Source organism: Neolamprologus multifasciatus, chromosome 16 (genome assembly GCF_963576455.1).
Source record: "Neolamprologus multifasciatus chromosome 16, fNeoMul1.2, whole genome shotgun sequence".
NCBI lineage: Eukaryota > Metazoa > Chordata > Actinopteri > Cichliformes > Cichlidae > Neolamprologus > Neolamprologus multifasciatus.
Genome location: NC_140454.1, coordinates 32,150,473 through 32,178,286, shown reverse-complemented (window position 1 = coordinate 32,178,286; position 27,814 = coordinate 32,150,473). Strand labels below are relative to the sequence as shown.

At 40.5% G+C, this 27,814-nt stretch overlaps 3 protein-coding genes and 1 pseudogene across 3 annotated transcripts; 3 read left to right on the top strand and 1 right to left on the bottom strand.

Moving 5' to 3' along the window:
- Window positions 1–53: 53 nt before the first annotated feature.
- On the bottom strand, window positions 54–5,860 carry LOC146501106 (putative methyltransferase DDB_G0268948). The gene is made up of 6 exons (XM_085136117.1): window positions 2,934–5,860; window positions 2,670–2,830; window positions 2,109–2,325; window positions 687–787; window positions 317–454; window positions 54–223 (listed from the first exon to the last, which is right to left on the bottom strand). The coding sequence occupies exons 1-6, from the start codon at window positions 3,042–3,044 to the stop codon at window positions 133–135; spliced, it is 819 nt and encodes a 272-aa protein (XP_084992243.1). The 5' UTR covers window positions 3,045–5,860; the 3' UTR covers window positions 54–132.
- A 2,263-nt stretch (window positions 5,861–8,123) lies between these two features.
- On the top strand, window positions 8,124–9,423 carry LOC146501105 (olfactory receptor 6N2-like). The gene has a single exon (XM_085136115.1). The coding sequence runs from the start codon at window positions 8,246–8,248 to the stop codon at window positions 9,173–9,175; it is 930 nt and encodes a 309-aa protein (XP_084992241.1). The 5' UTR covers window positions 8,124–8,245; the 3' UTR covers window positions 9,176–9,423.
- Window positions 9,424–15,098: 5,675 nt separating this feature from the next.
- Window positions 15,099–15,940, top strand: LOC146501104 (olfactory receptor 5F1-like; annotated as a pseudogene).
- Window positions 15,941–17,480: 1,540 nt separating this feature from the next.
- On the top strand, window positions 17,481–18,828 carry LOC146501103 (olfactory receptor 2K2-like). The gene has a single exon (XM_085136114.1). It carries the CDS (start codon window positions 17,760–17,762, stop codon window positions 18,729–18,731), a length of 972 nt encoding a protein of 323 aa, XP_084992240.1. The 5' UTR covers window positions 17,481–17,759; the 3' UTR covers window positions 18,732–18,828.
- Window positions 18,829–27,814: the final 8,986 nt, after the last annotated feature.

The window sequence follows — 27,814 nt, the reverse complement described above, 5'->3', positions numbered from 1 at the left end:
ACTTCAAAATGAAACATGTGTCCAGTTCAAGAAAATCAGTAAAACACAGAATCTGCTGATAAAAACATGGTTTATTTAGAACAACAGGTTTATGTATCTCTCAGTGATATTCACTGAATGTTGAAGTGTTGATTAATGTGGTTTGCAGGCCAGGATGCAGAAATAATCCAGTTCAAGCTCCACTTCAGTGTCAGGAGACGTGACTCCCATCTCTTGAATGAACCTGTAAGAAGATCAGTGACACCAAAAAGTGTGAGTCAGATCACAATAACAGGCACGGGCCAGTTAAATATCTGAGTTTGTGTGTGCAGGTGACCTCCTCTCAGCGTTGGACAGCAGCTCTTCAGCACCTTTGGGGTCTTTCAAAGCGTAGGCTTGGAACATGGACCAGCTTTGCATGAAACCCACCAGATGCCTCACTGAGATCAAGGACTTTGCTTGAAAACAATCAATCCTGTCGGATCAGTAAAATAATACAATGAATCTGATGAAAAAGCACCAATAATGTCTCCTATAAGGCACGAGATTAGTTTTACACACAGCTGAAAAAATCATTCCAGTCTAAGTTTGTATTATTGGCAGTGAGTTTCCTCTGAAGCAACAAGTTAATGCTGTTTTTGTGCTTAAGTGGTTTTTACTTAGCCATCACAGAGGCAGCATAAAGACAGGGATGTGTTTGTGTTTACCTCTCTTTGTCTGGAAACGGGATGGCAGAGTACAGCAGGTCCAGCTTACCCTCAGCTACAGCTACTCGGTTGCTCATGTACGGCTGCAGCGCTTGCTTCACCTGGAAGTGAGTTCATAGAGGTGTGAGATGGTACTGCACCATTTGTTATGTGACTGTCTGCAAAAGCTGTCAAAGTAGTACATTTCTAAAAAACACAAACAAAAGATACATTAAAGCAGTGAATGGTGGAACTGCTGCAAATAGTGACTTTACAAAAATATGAGATTCTCAAAACAGTCAGTGCCCAGTATTATTCTTCAACAAGAGACATTTACCAAAGTACAAACATTTTAAAATAAAAAGTTATGCATTTTATAACAGAGAGAAGGCTTAGCTGTAGTGTTCGATTTTGTTAAGGGACAGAATTGCTAGCTCTTTCCCCAAACCTTTAGTCTACGCTACATTAGGCCAAACTATATTTAGTTGGGTGTTCCACCTTAACCTTGTGCACAGTATGTAGATGTGCACAAAGGAATGCACCGTGACTGTTTCTGAAGGTTTCTAGCCCCGAGAGATGTCACAGTGACAAAAGAAAGACTGATGTGGAATGTGAAGTTTTCAATAAGACAAGACTTCTAAGTATTTACTGAAGTCAGAAGTAAAGCTGTGTGGTTTGTTTGTGGAAAGCAGATTTCTGTGGTGAAAGATTACAGTTTGAATCATCAAGAATGAGACTAAACACAGTGAAATACAAGAACTTCATGGAAGCAGAGCAGGAACAGAGATCTGAAACTCTTCTTGGAAAGCAACAAAAGCAGCGTTTTTGCACCAGGTTTTGTCAGCGCTAAAAATTAACCACGTTGCTGATGTTGAAACTGAGAAAGTTAACTTCACAGAGAGTTTGTTGCACTTTGATTCGCTACAGTTAGATTACTTCAGGACAGTATCACTGCTCGAGTTTTATTCTTCTCTCACATAAAGACACGTGCTCGGAAGATGTTTGAATCCACCTTCACATGTGAACAAACATTGTCAGTGATGACGTTTAACAAAACTAGACACAGATCCTCAGTCACAGCACTGAATCTGACTCTAAACAGACCAGATTTCTCTCACTGAACATGAAAATATACTGAAAAACTGCAGCTGAAGTAATTAAACTTCGAGAAAATTTACAAATGACGCTTTGTATGAAGTGAAAAGAATTGGCATTTTGCAAAAAAGTGTTCTTTGTCACATTCATGAGCTGATTCTGTCTCAGACGCTGCAGGCTCTTTGGCAAAGTCGATGTTTGATTGACGAGGTGATAACGCACATGCACACATGGATGTTTGAGTAGAACAGGACACGTTCAGGGAGAGATCCAGGAGCACTGAAAGGAATCCAACGGTGCACATGGGAATGGACTTTAACACTACTCTGATTATCAGTCTGCACCTACCTCTTCATAGATGTTTTTGAGCCTGTCTCCACAGTTCTGGTAGGTGGGTTTGGTGTTATAATCGCTGAAGCCCAGCAGAGCCATGCAGCCTCTGGGTTTCAAGACCCGAGCTGCCTCTGGCAGAAACCTCGACTGATCAAACCAGTGTGCTGCTGAAGCTGCCGTCAGCAGGTCTACAGATCCATCTGAAAATGGAAGCTCCTCTGCTGTCCCCTTTCTGCAAATGCAACAGACACGATACACAACCTGCCCATGTAAAGGGATCCTTCTATCTAGTCAGCTAAAAGCTGATCTGCTTGATAATACTCGGGAAAATATATTGCGGTGAAACATGAAGGAAGTACTCAACAAATGATTTACAATAGAAATGTTCTTCAAGCTGTGGACTTGGCAGTTATAAGAGAAATGTGGACATGGTCTTGAAAGAACAGTTTGGCATTAAGAAAACTTTTATTTACTTTCTTGCTGTGAGCCAGATAAGAAGGCAGATTTTGCAAATCACTTGCTCAAAGTACTTTACTGTACACACTCCTACAGGCTGCAGCTCGGAAGCTCTCCTACCTGTACGTGATGTTGGGGTTCCCTGGCACAGCTCTAGCCTCCTCCACTTGACACTCACTGATGTCAAGACCCACTACTTCCTTGAAGTGCGGTGCCAGTAGACGTGAATTCTGTCCCGTTCCACATCCCAGATCCACCGCCAGCTCATGTGGCTGTCCCTTCTGGAGTTGCAGAAAGGAGTTTGCTACTTGTTAATGTCTTTCCTTAGGAAAGGCCTTCAATATGTGAAGATAATTTGCACATTATATTTTAAGCATAGCATACCTTTTTATCTAAGTACTGAATAATAATATCCTTGAGCCCTGCTGGAGGTGTAAAGCGATACTTTTGGTAGATGGAAGCATGATCCTTCCCTTCAAAGAGCCGGTATGCCATGGAGTTGCTTTTTCACTCGTCTCTTAACAACTGCGGCCTTTTAATCTGGGTTGTAAAGCAGCCTTCTTTGTGGAGCAAAGTTCACCCGTATTGCCCTTCAGCCTCTCGTTTGACTTTAATTGCTTTTCTGTTAATAAAGCTTCTGCATATCTTCTCTTGTCTTCCTGCTACAGTCTCTGTTAGAGCTGCTTTCTGTCCGGACACACACTGGACTCTTTGTTTTTCCACATTAATCAAAGCATTAACAGGGAAAAAAATCACTGAACTGAAGCTGCAGTCTCAAACATGAGAGCAGAGATATGTTTAAAACACTGAGGGAAGAAAAGCAGAAAGTAAAACCGATGCAGAAAAATGCTTCTTATGAGTTGAAAGGTGTCTCTGAAGCCAGGAACTAAACTCAGCTGCACAACAGGGGCAGGGCCTCTTACTTAACCCTTTCATGGGACAATTTCTACAGACTGTACTGTCTCATACTGGAACATTAACAAAATAGAAAAGTGGAGAACACACTACAGTTTTAGTCACTGTATTGCATGATTTCAAGTGAGAACGCAAAACATACTTATGATTTTTATTATTATTTTTCCTGTCACCCATTTTACTGTACGATGGCACTTAATACCCCAAATTCCTTACAGTATATCTTCAAGAAAAAAAGGTTTATCTTAGCAAAGGATACCTGGCTATGATTATATTATAGCCAACTGCTGTGATAAAATGCTTTGTCATAACCTCGACCAAGCAAGTTATGTTTTTGAGTGTCTGTGTCATACAGGATAGTTTTGAATGAAACTTTGTAGGAGTGTAAAGTTATGTTAACAATACAGGAATAATTCATCAGTGTGTTCAAGCTCCAGTTAATGATTTATTGGTTAAAAATTGCCAAAAGGCCTCATAAAAATATCATGTCACATTTGACCTCTGACCTCTGCTTTAATGTCAATAGATTCATCTGATGGTCAAAGTCAGAAAAATGCATTATAAAAGGTATTTAAGACTATGTTTCTTACTGTCATTATTTGCATTAACAACATATTGATATGTAGGGAATGATATATGAGGATTCTAAATATCACTTTGAACCTCTGACCTCTTCTTCAAGATCACATAAGGTCAAACTTTCAGAAAATGTCTTTTGCTTTGCTTAAAATTCTACTAACTTTGTTTGTGCTGACAACATTTAGGACTTTAGAATCTTATTTGGGAATTTTGTTTCTACCCCAAAATGTGTTATATCTTCATAGAATTGCACAGTACAGTAAGATATTATATAAGTTATTCATATTCAGTTATTTAAAAATTAATACTGATTACCAACGCCTACATAATGTTCATATAGTCAAAGTAAACATCTGTCGGTGGGTGGCTACAGCTACCTGAGCTGGGTAGCTGTAGCTCAGGTGGCAGAGCAGGTCAGCCACTAATCAGAAGGTCGGATCCCAGGCTGCCTGTTGGCTGCCTACTGGTGGTGGTCAGAGGGCCCGGTGACGCCAGTGGCCGGCAGCTTCGCCTCTGTCAGTGCGCCCCAGGGCAGCTGTGGCTACAATGTAGCTGCCATCACCAGTGTGTGAATGTGTGGATGACTGGTTGTAGTGTAAAGTGCTTCGGGGTCCTTAGGGACTGAGTAAAGCGCTATACAAATGCAGGCCATTTACCATCTGTCATGCTACCTTTATCTGATATTTACTACACTACAAACAAAACAAAATGAACATATACAGTATTAGTAGTAGTAACACTGTTCCCTTAAAAGTAAATACTGCTATGGGCCCTTTTATGCGTATACAGTGTAGCATAAATGTATGGAATAAATTTTATGACTGCTGCCATCATAGAGTCTCACAAACATGTTCATTAGGTCAGTCAGCTGGTTTCACTCTATGTTTGTCATAGTTTGCGATCTTCTCTTGACCACTTACACTGAAAAACATCTTTGTTTTGATTTGGTAACCCAGCACAGCCCCCTGGGCGTTGCAAAGTGTGTATAATTGCTCCTGTGGGATAATGAAGGTAATGACCTGTTGACCATTTCCAACTTGAGCAGTAAGCCATCCCATGGGTTCTCATTACTTTCAGCCTCATCAAACATTGAACCAGGAGATGAATTAAACGTTATTTGACTACAGCTCACCCAAGTTCACTTTACCGACACTAATCACCCAAGCTCTGTGTTTTGGCACCTGAGGCAGATACACGTGGGGGTTCATGGCCGTGATGGACATCTAGAAGGGCCGAGGGACTCACGCAATTCTTCTCAGTGTCCTTGCATCATTCATGCCTGTGTGTGTTTTTTTGTTTTAAAAGTTTGAAATGAAACAGATTTTGTCTGTCCTATAAATCCTTCATGCATGTGAATCCATCTTTAGTATTCCATTATGCATCACTCTATCCACCTAAATACACATATAGGGAGTTAAAAGTAAGGACCTGAGACCTCAAATGTGATTTGGAATATTGAACCCGATAAGTCCTTCCCAAATAAGCATCATCAGTTATTTCAGCCCAGTTATCCCAAAACAACATAATATATGTTTACTGCTGTCCACCATTTCAGAGGATCAAAAGTAATTAGACGAAATTATAAGTTATGTTTTTAAAATGTGGAATAAAGTCCCAGACAAAGATTACTGAACATCAGCCTTGAGAGACTCTGTCAGGCCTTTACTATTGTTTTAATACCTGAAAATGTTCTGTGAGGTTGACTGCAGGTGACTGACTTGGCCACTGAAAAACATCTATTATTTACTTTCACAGTATACATATAGTATAGTCTGTAAACGTTTATCCTGCTGAGATCATGAACATTTTTCTTTTCTCAATCTTGTATAAATTCATCTTGGTTTCAGAATTGCAACCAAAACGTGCTAAAGCAATAATTTTTTGCATATGAAAACGGAGGGTTTTACTTACATATCACGCACTCAACTTGTCCCAGGCCGCGGTTTCCTTCCACTTTGGAAAGATCGCGTAAAAACCGCTGGCAACAACAAAAACATTACAATCCACAAACACGTTTTGCCGATCTGATCAGCTGCTCATGGCACTTCCTACATTGGAATAAAGGTCATCGCATTGTGACAGCACACGTCAGCAAAACAGGAAGTGACGTCATCTTCGCAGGATATTTCTCTTATTTCCCCCCCCCCTCTTGGGCCTTTCAAAAGTTAACGGGTGCTATTGAAAGTCATGTTTGACTTAACAGCTTCTATCACCAGCAGTTAGCTACCCACGCTCACAAACCTGTCTCTTTAACACAAATCTCTAGTCAGCCAATCAGAGGCAGTGTTTAAATACAGCGGCCTCTGACGTCATTGGCCATTTCCAGGTTCACTCTTCTTCAGTTCCCAAACCTAAACAAACAGTGAGTTAAAAACAGCCTAAAATCTTTCATCTTTTAATAATAGGGCTGCTCTCCCAGGTGTTACAACGACGACCATGAAAAGAGGATTTATGAGACTTAACTGATTAGGAGTTAGCAGGAAGTTAGCTCGCTGGTCTCCATCTAAAGATGATGTACCATGTTCTGACTAATGGATTTCTAAGAGACTAACATGTACTGTTCTGCAATCACTTTATGCATAAATGAAGATGGAAAAACTAAACAGCAGCAATGTTTGAAGGGTTATTAAAGTTGGGCTTGCTGGCATATAATGGTGTGCTACCTGGTGGCTAGTTACAAAGCTGTGTTAAGGATAATATAAACACATTAGGACAGCAAAGATGGAGGATGAGTGTTATCTCTTTTCCACTGAATAAAAGTCAATTTCAGGGTCCCTGATAGTCAGAGACAAATGCAATCATATGGCAAAAAAAGGCGCTGAAAATGAACCAAACTTTAGTCAAGACAACATCTGACTGAACGAGGTTAGCCATTAATATGTTGCTGTGTTGTTTGGATTACTTGCTATAAACAATTCCTGATCCTAAGCTTCATGTACAAATTCAAATCTTTGCCTCAGAGTGAAGCATTGAGCTATTTGATGTCTTTCAATCCATGAGCCCATGGGCTGCAGTTTCATCATTAGGTCTTAAAAATTTAGCTTACAGACACAAACGAATATGCTAAAAAACAACAACAACAAAAACCCCAGCGAGCCGGCAATCACCACTGATTATTTTTAGAGGCTTGTTTATATTTAATTAAACAAGATCAAAACACATAAAAAGACAACAGTGTGGTGGGGCATGGTCTGCGGTGCCATGCGGACACACCTGCACGGCATCCGCAATCTGGCCGGAGAGTTAGAGTCACGGGGATTCAGGGTTGTTGGTGTGTGTGGTGGCAACGCGTCTGTGCGGAGAGCTGCAGGCTGCAGGCCGCAAAGTTGGCTCTCAAATCAAACCTCTGGACCTGTCATGCGTCATCCTTGTCACAAACAGCCTTAATGAATGCAGTGGGAACTTGGACCAGTGTTGATACCATCATAACTTACCAAGCAAATTGTTGCTGACCATGTCCGTCCCTTTATGACCATAGTGTGCTCATGTTCTGATGGGTATTTCCAGCAGGTTAACGTGCCATGTCACAAAGACGGGATCATGTTGGTTTTCCCACAGTGACTAGATTGCAGTCCATAAGAGCACTGTTCAGATGCAGTGTAATGGCAGGTTCTGCATCATGGACGTGCAGCAGACAAACCTGCAGTAACTCTGTGATGCTATCATATTAATATGGACCCTCTAAAATAAAGAATTAAGGCATTTATGAAGTAAAAAAAAAAAGCCTCAAACTGGATATGAACATGGTATAACTGAGAAAGTGTCTGGTGAGTGAATCATGATAATACTGTGTACTTATTTGTATTTTTGTACACAAGTGCAATCATCAGTAATGTAAACTATCATTGTTTTAGATTCTCCATGGAACGATGACTGTCAGCTGCCATCATACAGTTTTGTGTGACTATTTAAAGAGGCTCTCAGCACCGCTCTTAATCCTCAGCGGTTACCTGCTGTTCCACAGACCACACACACTGACAACACAAAGGACTTTCAGTTGTGGTGAGGCTTAAAAACACTGAATTTATATTTTAAATATAACTGAGACTAAAAGTTGTTTATTTTCTAACTTGTCCGGATTTATTACAAATATTTTTTTAACCTGTTAATGTTTTACATTATTGGTTGGTTTGAAAATATTTCTGTTAAATTGTGTTGTTCTGTGTTGCTCATCTGTGGTACTGCCCATTGCCTATGGGATAATGGAAAACAATTCCCATCCACTATATTTTAATCTGACGATGTTTGTGAACATAGGAAAGTTCCGCTATCCGGCATTTGTTTTGTTTTTACTCTTGTATACTTTTATTATCTCAGCGAATCTTGTCATAATAGTGGTAATATCAAGAGAGAAAACCTTACACGAGCCTATGTATATTTTTATTATGTGCCTCTCAATTAACTCTCTGTATGGCTCTGGTGGATTTTTCTTCAGATTTCTAAGAGATCTTCTGTCTGACTCAAACTTGATTGCACGTTCAGCTTGTTTCACTCAGATCTATATCATTTACACCTATGCATCCTATGAGCTTACTATTTTAGGCATAATGGCATATGATCGCTTTGTTGCTATATGCCAGCCTTTGCATTACCACAGCAAACTAACTTCCAGGGTGATCTCCAAGTTGCTCGCTTTTGCATGGATCTATCCAGCCTTTTCAGTTGCAGCCTGTGTTTATTTGGCTTCCAGACTTCCACTGTGTGACAATAAGATACCTAAGGTATTTTGTGCCAACTGGCCTGTTGTAAAATTGTCATGTGTCCCTACAGTGATCAATAATATTATTGGCATGTTTGTGAGCGTAACCACAGTGTTTCTGCCACTTGCTTTTGTCTTGTATACATATATGCGAATTTTCCTGGTTTGTAGGAAGCGCTCGTCACTGTTCAAGAGCAAAGTCATACAGAGCTGCCTGCCACACATTGTTACTTTTGTCAATTATTCCATTACTGTGTTTTGTGATGTTTCCCTCAGCAGAATTGACCTCGAAGAGCTGAATCCATTTCTGGGCATCATTCTGTCACTGGAGTTTGTTGTGATTCCCCCCATTTTAAATCCTCTCATGTATGGTTTAAAGTTACCAGAAATTAGAAAGTGTATCCTAAGAAACTTACCGTGCCTAATTAGATAAATGTCATATGAGAAGGAAAATAGTGTAAAATAATCTGTGCCGTTTCTAATAAAAATGTTATTTTATTATCAATTTAAAAGAATTAAACAGGGATTATGGTTCTGCTAAGAATGACTTTCTTTTAATATGTGAGTAAATGCGGATAGATTCATGTTTCAGCATTAATGTTAACGCATGTTCCTGTGCTGTGACTGTTTCAGAAAAACAAACTGAAATAAAGAGTTGAGTTAAAAAAAACAACAACAAACATTTGTGATATGCTTCATACATATTATTAATAAAAATGTGTAAATTCAATATATGTGTTTTCTTGTTTATGGACAACATAGTACTTTTAAAAGGGAACAATTAATAAATGTGATATTCTCCAGCAAATGATAAAATTAGCATTTTCTTAATTTTACACACTTTAATAGCTCTGTCACTGAATTCATACAGCTCCACATTAATCACACACATGTTCACTTTTGGTAGAGTCAAAGTTAAATCTCAGACCAAAGATCTAAAATCATCTAAAACAATTTTGTGCAGGCCGACTCCAATATGCACTGTAAGTTAAAAATTAAATATCGACAGTTTAAGAGCAGTTCACAGAGAGAGATTTTTTTATTATTTTTTTTTAAATTGGTAAGAAACTATTATTTTGAATTTCTTAAAAAATAAGTTAAAGTGTTTCCTCCGGGACCATGACTAAAGGTAAATGCACTTCCTCCTTCTACGCACGCACCTGATTCAGTAAACAGGTTCTAGCACTTGTAACAAGGTGTCGCAGGCAACCAGAAAAGTGTGAAAAACTATGAAAATATTTGCTGAACACAATACAACAAACCATATCACCAGTAATAATCTCCATAATTAAAATCCTTGGATGAGGCTGCAGGGGAAAATGAGACAACATATCTGCCTGCAGTGAATGGAAAAGGTTGGGAACCACACAGAGATGCTGAGCTGGGGGCGGATGTGTGGGAGCATATGTGAGGTCCACCATCACACCATCCCACCTGCTGAGCCTGTGTTACAGCTGTGTTTCACTGTTGTTACAAATCAGGATTCTTGCTGTTTACAGAGCGATGGGTTCTTATCCTGACTGGATTCTCCAGACAGAGACTTGAAGAATTTATCCTTTAATTAGCTTCTTCAAGTAAATACAGTTAGTTATGCGCACTCGAATGACAGACAGATGGTTTGTGCTATAGGGTAGCATGTTTCAGAAAAAGGAACTTTGAGTTAAAAAAAAATACTTGTTATGTCAAATAAATTTTAATATAAAATTAAAAATTAAATATGAAGATTTATGGTATTTTTGACATGTTTATGGACAAGAAAACACTTTGAAAAAGGGACCATTAAAAAGATTATATACTATTTATTTTTATTAATTTCACATTTAACAGATCCGAACCCGAAATTTTTACACCTCCAAATACAAATATTTTCACAGTAGGATGCAAGCACAACAGCCACCTTCTAAAACATCCTTCTGCAGCCCAGCTCCCATCTACCACAACCATCTGTGCATCATAGACAATGCATTTGCGTAAAAAGATTACTATTATTTACATTTTTTCCAATCAATTTGCAATACACTAATGTACTTCTAAAAAGCCCTTCTATATTATGTCTGCACTTATGCCATTTACATTTTAACCTTGTGTTATAGTTTTGTATAGTATACACACACACACACACACACACGCACACACATATATATATATATATATATATCACAACTAGCTACAACTAATTTCTGCCTCCAATTGAAAATGAATAGCCACACTGCAAACAAGGGTGTAAGACTTGCAGGCTGAGCCGATCCGACTTGTAGTTTTTTGGAAGATGCACATCAGGTAAGATTAGGTTGAAAGCTATGGTATAGGGTTAAGGGGGGCTTCTGGGTACGTTGTAAGTTACTTTGAGATTTTCTGTTTGAGCACAACAGATATTAGGGCCACAAGAAAATAAAATTATATATACAGTGGTGTGAAAAAGTGTTTGCCCCCTTCCTGATTTCCTATTTTTTGGTCACACTTAAATATTTGAGATCATCAAACAAGTTCAAATGATAGGCAAAAATAACACAAGTAAACACAAAATGCAGTCTCTAAATAAAGGTGTTCAATATTAAGGGGAAGAATAGTCCAAATTTGCATGGCCCTATGTGAGAAATTGATTTCCCTCTGACATATACTGGATTATGTTAGTGCCTGTGTTGAGCTGGTGGGCATTGCAGCTTTACGCCATCCAATATGCTTTGCGGCAGGGCTGCCTAGTGGCAGTTTTACTCCTCGCTGTTGCACCCGTTGTTGTGCCATTATAACTGATGCTGAGCATATGTTCAATAAAGCAGCGTTATAAGAAAAGCTACCGAGTGGTCATTCTACACCCTCTAAACATAATAACCGGTTGATTGACTTTTAGCAGCACCAACTGCAATCAAGCATGTGCAATGACTGGCAATGACTCTTTTACAGCACCGTGGAGGAATTTTGGCCAACTCATCTTGGCAGAATTGTTGTTATTCCGCCATGTTGGAGGGTTTTAAACCGTCTTTTTAAGGTCATGCCACAGCACATCGGATTCAGGTCAGAACTTTGACTAGGCAACGCCAAAGTATTCTGTATGCTTTTTAAGCCATTCAGAGGTGGACTTGCTGGTGTGTTTTGGATCATTGTCCTGCTGCAGAACCCAAGTGCACTTCAGCTTGAGGTACGAACAGATGGCCAGACATTCTCCTTCAGGATTTTTTGGTAGACTGCAGAATTCATGGTTCCATTTACTAAAGTCTTCCAGGTCTTGAGGCAGCAAAACAGACCTAGGCCATCACACTACAACCACCATATTTTACTGTTCATACGATATTCCTTTTCCGAAATGCCGTGTTACTCTTACACCTCAAGTTTTGTCTCATCAGTCCACAGAGTATTTTCCCAAAAGTCTTGGGGGATCATCAAGTTGATTTTTGGCAAAACTGAGGTGAACCTTTATGTTCCAATAAAGATTATGTGTTGTATCACAAGACGGCGGATCAATTTGGTTCACTAACTCATCTAAACAAGGCATTTTGTAGAGCAGCGGTCCCCAACCCCTGGGCCTCAGACCGGTACCGGTCCGTGAGTCATTTGGTACCGGGCCGCGAGAGTTGAGGCTCAGGTGTGAAATGTATGGTTTTCAGGGTTTTTATCGGTTTTCAGCGTTATTTTGTTATCGTTTTTATCGTTAACTCAGTTTTCCTGGGTCTTTTCACGTGTGCTATGAATAAATCTTCTTTTTTTCGGTACCGGTACTAGTTTTATTTTGTTGTATTTATCCGCGACACCTTAAAGGCCGGTCCGTGAAAATAATGTTGGGCATAAACCGGTCCGTGGCGCAAAAAAGGTTGGGGACCGCTGTTGTACAGGGTATAGCAAACATTGCAGTTTGTCTGCACATTTCAACTTTTTTCTCAAAATACAATTAGGACTTTATTCTCAAAAGTCGGAGTTGGATGTCTCGAGACCGGTCTTGGTCTCACTTTTACATGGTTTTGGTCTTGTCTTGGTCTCAATGGACTTTGGTCTTGGTCTTGTCTTGGTCTCGGATCCATCGGTCTTGTCTTGGTCTTGCTGTCTCGGTCTTGCTGTCTCAGATCAACATAGTGGTCGGCAGATTTGGAGTCAACAGCATCCATGACACACAACGTAACGTTCGATAATGTGTCATGCGCAAAACCATCAGCTCTAAGAGCCGTGTTTAGAGAGTGCTTTGTAGTGAATCAGAAGAGTCGACTCCCATTGAGCGAGAGCCGGCTTCTCACTTAATTTCCTTTTGCTGCTCAGCTCTCACACAGTGGCTCAGCTACGCTCCAATCCCTCCATATTGTGGGTAGACAATCACATGCGAGGATATAGGATAATATCATTATGTGAAAAACAGAGAAGGTGAGAGACGCGACAGTCAAGTGGAGCATGTGTCTGTCCTCTCAGTAAGTGAGTGAGACAGTAGACAGCGGTGAGGAGGGCTGTGCGAGTGCATCGCAAAAACACATACATATGCCTGACACCCGTAAACGAAGCAGCATCTGGCTGCAGTTTAAAGACTTTTTTGTCTCGATCTCGGTCTTGGTCTCGTCTCGACTTTGTCGTGGTCTTGGCTTGGTCTGTCTCAGACTTGGAGGTACTAATTCCCATGTCTTCGCACTACCCAATGAAGCCAAAAGAACCACGAATCCGCAAAATGCAGAGAGATGATTTCTGAGGCCACCAAATTGGAAACCCTCTGTAACTTTTGTAGTATTTGCAGATATTCTGTCCATTAAAGTTATGAACAGAATAGCCAGAGCAGACCTACAGAGAAAAAGTGTCTTACTGCCAGCAATGCATACCAAGCTTTCAGCATGGTTGCATGGGGATTAAAAAGTGTAAGATTTCCACTACTCCTGAATGATATCCCTCAGGACAACCGAGAGACACGGATCTGGATCCTGGAACATGGATCTGCCCCAGGGCCTCTTTCCAGGCTTGCCAGACTTCACTGGTTGTTTTTACCAACTGTTCATTTTTTCCTTTAATGCTGTGGGTTCGTTTTCGCTTGTGTGACTGGCCAGCCTACCGGAAAACAGGTGACACGTGAATGCTATTTTAGTTCATGATGAAAATTGTTCATTCTTGTTTATTTTTTCTATATTGTTTTATTTTGTGTTTTGTACATTGCAACATGGCTGAATCTCCAGTGGTTTTCAAAAGCAGAGAGCTTTGATTCCAGATCATTGATTGGCTGTTTAGAAATGACGCTTTAGTCAACACTAGAGAGAAAAGGAGAGTTCAGAGCTTGTGAGGGACAGAGTTCAGTTAGGGGTGGGTTTTTATAATCGATTTATCGATTAAAATCGATTCTGGCTTGGATAACGTAAAATCGATTCATTAAAATCTTGAATCGATTTCTTAATATAAATTTATTTTGCCCGAAATGCCAGAATCTCTGGTGAAATCTCACAAAATTTCAACAACCACCAAACAGCTAAGACAGTAAATGAGAGCAGGAACACGGATTCTGCACAAAGACGTAAACGCACGACCCGCGGATCAGAATCAGTGAGATGTCGCCTTTCTCACGGTTGGGGCTGAAAGCCGACAGCTCGCTGATTCTGATCTGTGGCGGGTCGAGCTTTGTGTTCACGCCCTTTATGCGCCGATTCTAAAGCTGTTAGTTTGATGTCTCTCCAAACAATATTGACCGAACAGCAGCAAAAGAAGATCCAAACTATGCGTCACATAAACATCTTCATGTATTCACTCTGACTTTTACTGTTTTGCTTCAACCACGATGCACAGCTCTCTCTCTCTCTCTCTCTCTGTACTGTTTTCTTCATTATTCGCTTGCTTGTTACGCACAAGACTACCGTTGTTTACAGCGCTGTCGTCGACGTTTTGGTTTTTTTTTCCGTTTTATATACTTCTGAAACGAAAACCTAATTTCTGCCGTTCAATACTGAACAAATTTAAACTTTTTAAAATTATGCAAAATGCAAAACGCTGTGTCTCTAATAAAACCGCTGTAACTTCAGAGGTAACGTTCATGTGTTGATTAATGGTTTTCTTTCGTTTTTGATGTACTGCAGAATATTTTTATAAAATCCCAGAACAGGAAAATCACCTTCATGTTTTTCTGTGTTTTATCTTCAGCTACTTTGACACAAAGGCATCTGCTGTGACGCTTACATCTGTGATAAAGTCTTGCGTGTGTCAGCTTCCTTTTTATAGATACAAAAATATGTAAATGTACTGATCTGAATTATAATATTTCTGACTGTCAAAATTTCCCAGATTAAAATCGAAGTGAATCGAATCGAATTAAATCGAATCGTGGATCGAATCGATTCGGGACCTTGTGAATCGGAATTGAATCGATTCTAGAAATCAGTGACGATACCCAGCCCTAAGTTCAGTCTCCCGCTCGTGATGAATAATGTTTCATGTTTAAATGAAACAGTGAATCACAGATTTGTTCTCTTCTTTCTCAGTTTGCTGTGTAATTGCATCATTTTCCTGCTAAATCTTGCTCTTACTGTGATCATCATCTTGGACAAAGACCTCCATGAACATATGTATATTCTGCTCTGTGTTTTTTGCATGAATGCACTTTATGGAACAGCAGGTTTTTACCCTAAATTTCTCTGGGATCTTCTTTCTCCTGTTCATGTTATCTCATACTCTGGTTGTCTTATTCAGGCTCATGTGGTTTATTCTTTTGCCGGCATCGACATTTAGATTCTTACACTCATGGCATATGACAGATATGCGGCCATATGTCAGCACCTGAAGTACCACTCTATCATGTCAAAGCAAAGAGTCATAAAGGTTGCATGTTTTTCTTGGTTCGCACCTTTTTGCATTATAGCTGTAAATATTTTTCTAACATCCAGGCTGAAGTCATGCAGCTCGTACGTATCCAGACTCTTCTGTGTGAACTCAGTTACTATCATTAACCACATAGCTTCATATATTACAATAGCTGTTTATGTATTCCACAGTTTGTTTATTGTGTGGTCCTACGTTTACCTCATTAAAATGTGTAAAGTCTACAGAAAAGAGGGCAAAGTTCATGCAGACATGTGTCCCACATTTAGTTTCCCTCCTCACTTTTCTTGTGACTACACTTTTCGATGTTATGAATATCCGACTTGGTTCAATAGTTTTACCTCGAACCCTTCAAAACTTTGTGACAATTGAGTTTCTTGTCATTCCTCCTGTAGTGTTTTCAACAAGGATGTTGGTGACACCGAGTTAAACCAAGTTTAGTTGCAGCTTGTTTAATTGTCTCCATGAACATGTGGTCAAAACTCAAATGACAGAAGATAAAATCCTTCCCAACAGACAGAACATGTTTACATCAATAAAGTGCACTACTCTCACTAAAACATTCATGTTAGCAAAATATACATTAATATCCAAAGCTATCTGTATAAACTGTCATATAAAGTAACTTAGGGCGTTCCAGCCTGATAATTCAGAGTAGATGGCATTTGATTACATACTGCCTTTAGCATGTGGAGCCTTGTTGCTACCCGATCTGTACCGGAAACCCGATCCGTACCCCACAAATCTTACGTCACTTCCTCTCTTTGCCAACATTGCGACATTCAATATATTTGAATGATACGGTTAGCGCCCAGTTAGCTCCTAGCATTTCTCAACAGCTCTGCCTCCTTTTCGACTACCGGGACATTTAAACAATGGATAATCCGTTTACAAACAAATTCATGCTTTTCTCCTCAACAGAGAGCGTTCCCCGATTGAACAACAGCGCCGTAAAATAAGAAGAATGGCGCCTAATTACAGAGTTAATAATGCAGACTTTGTAATGTGTCACATGAAGATTCATCAGCCAGATTAAGTGTTTACTGACAACTGACAGTGATAGCGGACATCATCATCATCACTATTCCAATCAATCCTCTCCACACAGACAAGCATAAACACACTCGATTATCACTAAATCAAATTTAACACACGTTTGTAATGACGCTAATTCAGTTTACAATAGGGTTCATTCGCTCAGTCAGCAGGTGGCAGTATCCTCGTACACTGGGGAGTAAACTGCCATTAAACGAACAGAAGAAGAAGAAAACCCCTGCACATGCGCGGTACGGATCGGGTAGACCCGATTTGTATGGTCTGACTTTGCACATGCGCAGTAAGGATCGGGAGTCCTGATCCGTAACTATTATACTAACTACTATTATATTAAATTTTTCATTATCGGAAACATTTTAAGAGATACTTATTATTCTTAACATCTTAACAGATACTCTGTCCCGTAACTATCGTAAAACGCTTTGACCGTAAGTAGACACCTTTCGCGCATGCGGGGTACCGATCGGGTTTCCGGTACGGATCGGGTAGTGACAGTGACAAACCTGTAGCTGTATCCCAATTCAGGGCCTGCAGCCTTAAAGTACGCAGCCTTAACAGTCCACAAGGGCCGCATACTCAAAGACCGCTAAGGCTGGAAGTGCGGGGCTTGTGAAATGGGACGGTCTAGCCTCCGTCGCGCTGCCCAGGTTGCCTAGCAACCATGATACTAACAGCTGGAAACGTTTCATACAGCTTTGTTTGACAGAAATGAAGGAGAAAATCTTTTGTTCATTTGTTTGTTTCTTTCTACATGAGAGACTAGTGTGTTTAGCAAACGTCAGAGAGCCTGATCATTATCACTGAAGCAACAATGATCTGACTGGACTACGAAAGACTACAAACGAAAAACAGAAGAAAACCACAACAAGCCCTGGACAATTATGTTTAATTGGCATACGTGTAAGAAATTCCTAACAGTAATATGAAGAAAGCGTTTTTTTAATAAAGTTTTAAAACTTTTTAATATTTCTTTTTCAAGAACCTGCAGGTTTGTTTTATTATGTGTTTAGTACATGATACATATTAAATCCCCTGTGATTTTCCAAAGCTGTGAGCTTTCATTCCAGATCAATGATTGGCTGGTTTGAAATCCCAGCTCACATGTTGCTGTTATCTGTACCTGATAGAGGAGAGAGGAGATCAGAGACCAGATACAGTGAGAGACTAGGCTTCACTTAGGTCTCTCAATCACAATGAATAATGTTTCTGTAATAACAATGTTTTTTCTTTCAGGTTTCAATGAAACTATCAGTCACAGGTTTGTTCTGTTTTTCCTCAGTTTGTTGTGTTACTGCATCATTTGCCTGCTAAATGTTTCTCTCATTGTGATTATCATCTTGGACAGCAACCTCCATGAATCAATGTATATTCTGCTCTGTGTCTTTTGCATGAATGCACTTTATGGAACAGCAGGTTTTTACCCCAGATTTCTCTGGGATCTCCTCTCTGATGTTCATCTCATCTCATATTACAGTTGCCTTATTCAGAATCAGGTAGTTTATTCTTTTATCTGTGGTGAATTGTCGATTCTTGCACTCATGGCATATGACAGATATGTGGCCATATGTCAGCCCCTGAAGTACCACTCTATCATGTCAAAGCAAAGAGTCATTAGGTTTGCATGTTTTTTGTGGTTAACAACCTTCTGCATTATGGCTGTTAATACCTTTCTAACATCTAGACTGAAGTTATGCAGCCCGTTTCTTTCCAGACTCTTCTGTGTGAACTGGAGTATTGTTCAACTCGCTTGTTTTCCAGCACAAACGGCAATTAATGCTATATCTGCAAATATTACAATAATTATTTATTTGCTTCATGGTGTTTTTATAGTTTGGTCCTATATGTATATCATTCAAACATGTGTCAGGTCTATAGAAAACAGGGCAAAGTTCATGCAAACATGTGTCCCACATCTCGTCTCATTATTTACTTTTGTTGTGGCAATACTTACTGATGTTATAAGTATGCGACTGGATTCGAAAGAGTTGCCTCGGTCCCTTCAAAACTTTGTAGCAATAGAGTTTCTTGTCATTCCTCCTATTATGAATCCTCTGATTTACGGTTTCAAACTGACCAAGATTAGAAAAAAATTGCATAGTGTTGTTATTTTAAAAAGAACTAATTTTTGTTTTATTTGGTCAGAAAATAGTTTCACACACAGCTAAGTGTCACACCCATTGTTTGACATCCATTTTAAAATAAGTCCAATTTTTTTAAAAATTTTTACTGAAATTTGTGTTTTATTTGGAGTTGTCTGAAAACATGTCTAATGATGTGAGCAGATATGTAGTTTTATTATTTATCTGCATTTCCCAGATGATTTACATTTTGTAGATGTCTTTGCACTAAATGTATTTTTGATGGTCACCTGCCTAATTACCAAAAAAACACTGATATGTAGAAAGGCTGTAAATTTCAGTCTTTCTTCACATTACTGTTCAAGGAAATAACAGGCACCGTGGAGACTGCACATGTGAAAAGGACTAAAAGACAAACTGTTTTAGATGTGGCAGCACTATCACAGTGTCAATCTATTTTGATATTATGCTGTCTTATAAATCTGATCCACAACTACATGGATGTGAAGCAGTTGTAGTAGTTTTCTCAGTTTTATCCTTTTTCTTTAACACTTATTGAACCAGTCAGAGGTTTTAGCAACTGGACCAGTTTTTGAATTTCTGTCTAATCAAACATGAAAGTCCGTTTTTACTTAACACTTGTATAATTAAATGGTTTTTCCATTGTTTGAAGGATTGAAAGTTGAAGCTGAATATTTAAAAGTACAAATAAGTTTTTCTACATGACAAAATTTTCTTTTTACTGTATTAAGTAAAAAGAAATGAGAAATCTGTTAAATAGTAAGAAATAAATGTGTACAATTGCAAAAAAAAAAAAAAAAGATCTGGTAGCTCATTTCCCAGCAGCAGGTGAGGCCAAGAAGCACCACATCCCACACAAACTACCAGCAAAGGCCTCCCCAATAAGCGTGTTCACTCCCTGCTGTTCTTGACCCTCTAAACTGATTGACTAGAATGCCTTTTATTGTCACTATAAACATGTACAAAGAGATTGAGAGCATCTCCTACCCAGTGCAGACATGTGGGAGAAGAAGAAAGGGGGTGAGGTGCACAGTTCTGTGGCACTGTATACATATGGTAAATGGCCTGTATTTTGTATAGCGCTTTACTTAGTTCCTAAGGACCCCAAAGCGCTTTACACATCCAGTCATCCACCCATTCACACACTGGTGATGGCAAGCTACATTGTAGCCACAGCCACCCTGGGGCGCACTGACAGAGGCAACGCTGCCAAACACTGGCGCCACCGGGCCCTCTAACCACCACCAGTAGGCAAAGGGTGAAGTTTCTTGCCCAAGAACACAACGACCGAGACTGTCCAAGCCGGGGCTCTTGAACCACGATCGCTCAGTCATATGGGCAGGTCAATATCAAAAAATATCAAATATACAAATACTGGAAAAACATAAATAGTCTATATTTACACTGAGGTATTTGACATAAATTAAATATTGCACAGTGGCGGTAGTGTTTGTATATTCTGTGTATAGAGGGGAGGCTTGAATTGGGGGGTGAAACTGTGTCGTCAGTTCATGTGTGAGTTCAGGGTGCTCATGGCTTTTGCAAAGGAACCGTTTCTAAGTCTGTCAGTTTTTGTGCTGCTGCACCTGTAGCGCTTCCCTGAGGGAAGCAGGTCGAACAGGTCAAAACCTGGGTGGGAGCTGCCCTTGATGATGTTTGTTGCTCTGTTGAGGCAGCGGGTGAAATGAATGTCTGCCAAGGAGGGGAGAGGGCAGCCAATAATCGTCTGTGCTGCCTTGATTACACTGTGAAGCTTCACTCTGTTCCCATCTGGTCAGCTGCCGTACCTTACTTTGATGCAGTATGTCAGCAGGCTGTCAATGGACGAGCAGTAGAAGATCAGCAGCAGGTTGGAGTCCAGTTTGTTCTTCCTGGGAAACTGGAAGGTGTGGACCCTCTCCAACCATCACTGTTGATGTATAGGGGGCCTAAGTCAGTGCTGTGCCACCTGAAGTTGACAATGATCTCTTTGGTTTCCATAGTGGTCAGTGCTAGTTTTTCCTCTGAACACTATGATGTCAACTTCAGGACTTCCTCTCTGTAGGCTGCCTCGTCTCCCTTTGAGATAAGTCTGACTGTAACGGCGGATATGTAAATCTAGCTCATATTCACGTAATATAACGTTTGTGCTTGGTAACTTCCTGTGTGACCGGAAGTGAACGATGTAACGGTAACCAACTTGATGTACAAAAAAGACGGAAGAAAACGGAAAACTAATGCTAACGGAGAAAAGGGAGAGAAAAACATGGTTAAATTGTAGAAAAACGAATGGTTCTAGCTACAGTCAACAGGGGAACAAGACCTGACCTGTCTTCACAATGAGAACTACAGCATTAGTCTGCAAAGAGAAAAGCAAGATTGAGTAAGTATAGACCACGCAACACAAGGGAACTCACCTGAAAGTGCAACAGCCATGGCGTTAAATGTCGCTAGAGCAGAACACACAGTCAGCACCTCCATGATAGTCCCAGTATGGGTCTCAACGGCTGCTAATCCACAAAGGGAAAAACTAGTCTATGCGCTACTAGACACGCAGAGTGACACTGTTTTTATAGATCAGGACACAGAAACTGCAAGCAAATGTGTTCCCTGGAAAACTCAGACTAACCACAATGATGGGTAAAAACGCAGTAGTAAGCAGCGGAAAGGTGTGTGATCTTCTAGTGAGAGGTTACAATTCAGCAACAGTGCTAAGGTTCCCAACTGCTTACACAAAGGACTACATACCTGCAAATAGAGAGCACATACCAATATGTGACACGGCAAAACTGTGGAGTCATTTGTCATCCATTGTAGATGAGATCCCACCGCTCCTCAGTTGTGAGGTGAGTCTCCTGATTGGTTATACTTGTCCCCAAGCTCTGGCACCCAGACAAGTACTCTTAGGTAAAGACAATGAGCCATATGCCATTCAAACTGATTTAGGATGGAGCATAGTTGGCAACTCAGTGCCATGTAATGCATCAGAGACAACAAGGAGTCTCTGTCACAGAATAACTGTTAAAGAAATGCCTCCATGTACTCCTGCAGATGCAATACGTGCACTAGAAAAGGACTTCAAAGAAAACGAAATAAACGAAAAGATGGTGTCTCAAGACGACCTTAGGTTTCTTGAGAAACTTGAACAAGGCATAACACAAGCAGAAAAGGGACATTATGAAATGCCATAATTAAAGAAAGGCTACAAATGCCAGATAACAGACAACTCGCCGAGAGCAGACTCAATCAGCTCAAATGTAAACCAACGCGTGATGAAAAATACAAAAGAGACTATGTCACATACATGAATGACATTATACAAAGGGGTGATGCCGAAGAGACTGAGGATAATGGACCTGAAGGTGAGACACGAAACAATACTACACCAAAGCAATGGTTCTATGTACCGACGAGTGAAAACCCCGCTGACATAGCATCAAGGGGCACATCAGTTGCGGAACTGCTATCATCAAACTGGCTCACAGGCCCTCAGTTCTTATGGGAAAGCAAGTTAAATCTTCCAACTAAAGAGTCTATTGAACTTTTGGTGGGAGATCCAGAGGTGAGAAAAGTGCAAACACTCAACAGCCAAACTACAGAACACAGAAGTCTCTGGGACCGTCTCACAAGGTTCTCATCCTGGTCACACGCTGTCAGTGCCATAGCACGTCTCAAACGTTTCCTACTCAGAGACAAATCAAAGTCACTCAGCACTGTAACTGAAAGACAAAACGCTGAAATGGTGATCATCAAAAACTTACAAGGACTAACATTTTCAGATGAGATAAAGACATTAAGCAAAGGAAAGGCACTACATGAGAGCAACAAAATGTATAACTTGGATCCTTTCTTGGACGAAGACAATGTGCTCAAGGTGGGAGGAAGGCTACAACACTCATCGCTTCCTAACACATTCAAACATCCAACTGTCATTCCAAGAGACCATCATATTACAAAACTCATAATCGCTCACTGTCACGAAAGAATAAATCATCAAGGAAAGAGCTTCACAATGAACGAAATACAGTCCAGCGGTTATTAGATTCCCAAGCTAAGTCAAACAGTATCAGACTACATCCGTCAGTGTGTGACATGTCGGAGACTAAGGAGAGCTGTGGAAGGACAAAAAATGAAAGATCTCCCCACAGAAAGAGTTGAACACTCTCCGCCTTTCACATACTGTGGTATGGATGTTTTCGGCTCGTTCCTAACCAAACAAGCAAGAAAAGAAAACAAAAGCCACGCAGGTGGAGTATTGGAACGACAAATTCGGACTGTGAGAAACGTCCTCAACGCCACACTTGCTCTCACAAAGAGACGACTCACCGATTCATTGCTCAGAACCTTTCTCTATGAAGCAGCTGCAATAGTAAACAGCCGCCCATTGACGACAGACAATCTCAATGATCCAAACAGTTTGAAACCAATAACTCCAAATCATCTCCTAACTATGAAAACCACAACAGCTTTGCCTCCTCCAGGACAGTTTGTTAAGGAGCATCTGTACGCTCGTAAGCAATGGCGTCAGGTACAATACCTAACGGAGCAATTTTGGAGCAGATGGAAGAGAGAATATCTTTACAACATCAGGGTTCGGCAGAGATGGCATGCTGCTAAAAGGAATATGCAAGTAGGTGACATAGTGATGGACAAGGAAGAAATACTGCCACGAGCCCAATGGAGACTTGGTAGAGTTGTGGCCACCATAACAGATGAAGACGGACTTGTGAGAAAGGTCAAAGTAACCTTTGCAGACCGAAACCTTAGTAAAAAGGGTGAACGTTTGCATAAGATGTCTACAGTGGAACGCAAAGTTCATAAGTTGGTTCTACTGTTAGAAAGTTGTGAAAAGCAAGATGCACTAAGAAGTTAAAATGCAATGAAAATTTGTTGTTGCATATACAAAGGTATTATCTGTCACCATTTGCTTGAGGACTCACACGCAGGACTTAGAGGCACAGTTAGTATTTATTACAGTTCCACCAGGTGTATATACAAATAGTGCAGGGGGTAGTGCTATATACAAAGCGGTGACAGGGAAAAGGCTTTGGGGAAATCCAGGTAGGGAAAAGACACTTGCTCCTCTTCTGACTCTCTCCTATCGTGACCAGTCTCTCTCCAAACACTCACACACAAAAAGGAATCCGCTCGGGAAATGCAGGGTCGGGTCCAGGGGATCTATGTACAGAAGGAAACACACGTTAGAAGTTTTGCGCAGGGAAGCAAAAGAGAATTTGCTCAGAGCCGGGCTGCACTGACGCGAGTCACACACAACGATCCAGCGATGAGTAGAAGCTACTCCCTGGCTTAAATGCTGGCTGCACTGATGAGGCCCAGGTGTTTCCTCTTCAGAGGGGCGTGGGCCGAGGGCGTGAACCCACCATGAGTTCCGCCCTGGCGAGAGAGCGAGAGAGAGAGCAAGAGAGAGAACGCTACTAGTCAGCGGCCTGCTGATCCCCTGGCCGTGACATTATCATTGTTAAGTTACCTGTTTAGAAATTATTTGTGTTCTCCTCCATACCTGCTTCATCTCCTCCATACCTGCTTCATGCCCTGGAGGACGGGGCAGTGGCCCCCCACACCCTCTAGCAGATCATTACATGAGGGAACCTTTTAAGAAAACAAGCGCGTCCATGCTCACAGGTGTACACACGGGTGATCACACACACAAACTACACCCTTTTTGGCTCCTACCTCAATGCACACTGTGCTGTCGATCTTACGTGCTGCACAATAATGTTTAATATTTAGTATTTACTGTCATATTCCCATATATCATTGTGATGTTGTTTATTGTATTACTCTCGTTTTCTTCTGCTTGTTTTCTTTTTTCTTTCTCAACAGGTGATCCAGGTGATCGATATATGTATTTTTTTTTTATTTATTATTTTTTTTCTGCTTATTCTGTTGGTTTTTGTTTTTTGCCCTTCTCCCCCGTCCCTCTTCTCAACTGTTTTTCTTTCCCTCTTTCTTTCTCCCTTTTCTTTCCCCCAGTCAAGTCTGTCCCGTATTCAGCAAGTGAAAATAAAATAAAGAATAAAAGGTGAATCAAATGGACCATTACGGCAAAGCTGGGATGGTCAATTTGGAAAAAAGGAAAAAAAAAAAAAAAAAAAAAAAAAAAAAAAGAAATTATTTGTGTTTTATTTTGTTTGTAACAGCAAATCATTTGGTGGGAGTGTAACGGTGGATATGTAAACCTAGCTCATATTCACGTAATATAACGTGCTTTTATTTTGATAACTTCCTGTGTGACCGGAAGTGAATGATGTAACGGTAACCAACTTGATGTACAAACAGAAAACTAATGCTAACGGAGAAAAGGGAGAGAAAAACATGGTTAAATTGTACAAAAACGAATGGTTCTAGCTACGGTCGACAGGGGAACAAGGTTTGTAATGTACATGATTTAATTTGAGCAATCTGAAACGCATAATATGTATTATATAGTTTAATAGAAAACGGGTAGACCAGCGTAATGAGCGGTTAAAATGGTGTTACATAAATAACATGGTAATTGTTTTATTTGTTTGTCTAGCTCTTACGTTGGTTCGTTGTCTGATACACGGCAAGGAATAATAAAGGTCATTCAACAACCATCAGTTCTGGCCTTCTCAGTTCGACTGGATGCTACACTGACTAATGTGGTGTCTTCAGCAAACTTGATGATGATGTTGTTGTAGTGGGTCGAACTGCAGTCTTGGGTTTAGAGACAATATAATGCCGTGTATCAGCACACAGCCTTGTGGGGAGCCAGTGCTCAGCATGCGAGCGGAGGAGAGATGGGGGCCAAGTCTTACAGTCTGGGGCCGGTTGGTGAGAAAGTCAAAGGCCAAGAGTGACCAGTTTGGTGAAGAGGATAGCCGGGATGATTGTATAGAAAACTGAGCTGCAATCCACAAAGAGCATCCATCCGTCCATCTGCTTATCCGGGGCCAAGTCACAGGGGCCACAGCCCTAGCAGAGAAGCCCAGACTTCCCTTTCCTCAGCCACCTCCTCCAATTCAATTCAATTCAATTTTATTTATATAGCACCAAATCACAACAAAAGTCGCCTCAAGGCGCTTCATAGATACAGAGAAAAACCCAACAATCATATGACCCCCTATGAGCAAGCACTTTGGCGACAGTGGGAAGGAAAAACTCCCTTTTAACAGGAAGAAACCTCCGGCAGAACCAGGCTCAGGGAGGGGCGGCCATCTGCTGCGACCAGTTGGGGTGAGAGAAGAAAGACAGGATAAAAGACATGCTGTGGAAGAGAGACAGAGGTTAATAACAGATATGATTCAATGCAGAGAGGTCTGTTAACACATAGTGAGTGAGAAAGGTGACTGGAAAGGAAAAACTCAATGCATCATGGGAATCCCCGGCAGCCTACATCTATTGCAGCATAACTAAGGGAGGATTCAGGGTCACCTGGTCCAGCCCTAACTATATGCTTTAGCAAAAAGCTACTCTTAAAAGTAGAGATTGTATCTGTCTCCTGAATCCAAACTGGAAGCTGGTTCCACAGAAGAGGGGCCTGAAAACTGAAGGCTCTCCCTCCCATTCTACCTTTAAATACTCTAGGAACAACAAGTAGGCCTGCAGAGCGGGAGCGAAGTGCTCTAATAGGGTGATATGGTACTACAAGGTCATTAAGATAAGATGGGGCCTGATTATTTAAGACCTTGTATGTGAGGAGCAGGATTTTGAATTCAATTCTGGATTTAACAGGAAGCCAATGAAGGGAAGCCAAAACAGGAGAAATATGCTCTCTCTTTCTAGTCCCTGTCAGTACTCTTGCTGCAGCATTTTGGATTAGCTGAAGGCTTTTCAGTGAGTTTTTTGGACATCCTGATAATAATGAATTGCAGTAGTCCAGCCTGGAAGTAATAAATGCATGAGCTAGTTTTTCAGCGTCACTCTGAGACAGGATATTTCTAATTTTAGAGATGTTGCGCAAATGGAAGAACGCAGTCTTACATATTTGTTTAATATGTGCGTTGAAGGACATATCCTGGTCAAAAATGACTCCAAGGTTCCTCACAGTGTTACTGGAGGCCAAGGTAATGCCATCCAGAGTAAGAATCTGGTTAGAGACCATATTTCTAAGCTTTTCAGCGCTGAGTACAATAACCTCAGTTTTATCTGAATTAAGAAGCAGAAAGTTAGCGGCCATCCAGGTCTTTATGTCTTTAAGACATTCCTGCAGTTTAACTAATTGGTGTGTGTTATCTGGCTTCATGGACAGATAGAGCTGGGTGTCATCTGCATAGCAGTGAAAATGTATGCTATGTCTTCTAATGATGCTGCCTAGGGGAAGCATGTATAATGTAAACAGAATTGGTCCTAGCACCGAACCCTGTGGAACTCCATAATTAACCTCAGTGTGTGAAGAGGACTCTCCATTTACATGCACAAATTGGAGTCTATTAGATAGATATGATACAAACCACTGCAGTGCAGTACCTGTAATACCTACAGCATGTTCTAATCGCTCTAATAGGATATTATGGTCGACAGTATCAAATGCTGCACTGAGGTCAAGAAGGACAAGCACAGAGATGAGTCCACTGTCAGAGGCCATAAGAAGATCATTTGTAACCTTCACTAAAGCTGTTTCTGTGCTGTGATGAGCTCTGAAACCTGACTGAAACTCTTCAAATAAACCATTCCTCTGCAGATGATCGGTTAGCTGTTTGACAACTACTCTTTCAAGGATTTTTGATATGAAAGGAAGGTTGGAGATTGGCCTATAATTAGCTAAGACTGAGAGATGGCTTTTTGAGTAAAGGTTTAACTGCAGCCACCTTGAAGGCCTGTGGTACATAGCCGATTATTAGAGATAGGTTGATCATATATAAGATCGAAGAATTAATCAATGGCAGGACTTCTTTGAGCAGTTTTGTAGGAATGGGGTCTAAAAGACACGTTGATGGTTTGGAGGAAGTAATTATTGAAGTTAACTCAGAAAGATCGATTGGAAAAAAAGAGTCTAACTTAACATCAATGGAACTAAGAGTAGCTGTAGATAATATTAGATCTGTGGGATGATTATTGGTAATTTTTTCTCTAATGATAAAAATTTTATTTGTGAAGAAGTTCATGAAGTCATCACTAGTTAACGTTAAAGGGATGGTTGGCTCAACAGAGCTCTGACTTTTTGTCAGCCTGGCTACAGTGCTGAA

Coding starts and splice junctions, on each gene's coding strand:
- LOC146501106 (XM_085136117.1), bottom strand. CDS start 3,044: ATGGCATACCGGCTCTTTGAAGGGAAGGATCATGCTTCCATCTACCAA. Junction 2,831..2,933: donor TTCAGTACTTAGATAAAAAG/GTATGCTATGCT, acceptor CTGCAACTCCAG/AAGGGACAGCCACATGAGCT. Junction 788..2,108: donor TCAAAAACATCTATGAAGAG/GTAGGTGCAGAC, acceptor ACTCACTTCCAG/GTGAAGCAAGCGCTGCAGCC.
- LOC146501105 (XM_085136115.1), top strand. CDS start 8,246: ATGGAAAACAATTCCCATCCACTATATTTTAATCTGACGATGTTTGTG.
- LOC146501103 (XM_085136114.1), top strand. CDS start 17,760: ATGAATAATGTTTCTGTAATAACAATGTTTTTTCTTTCAGGTTTCAAT.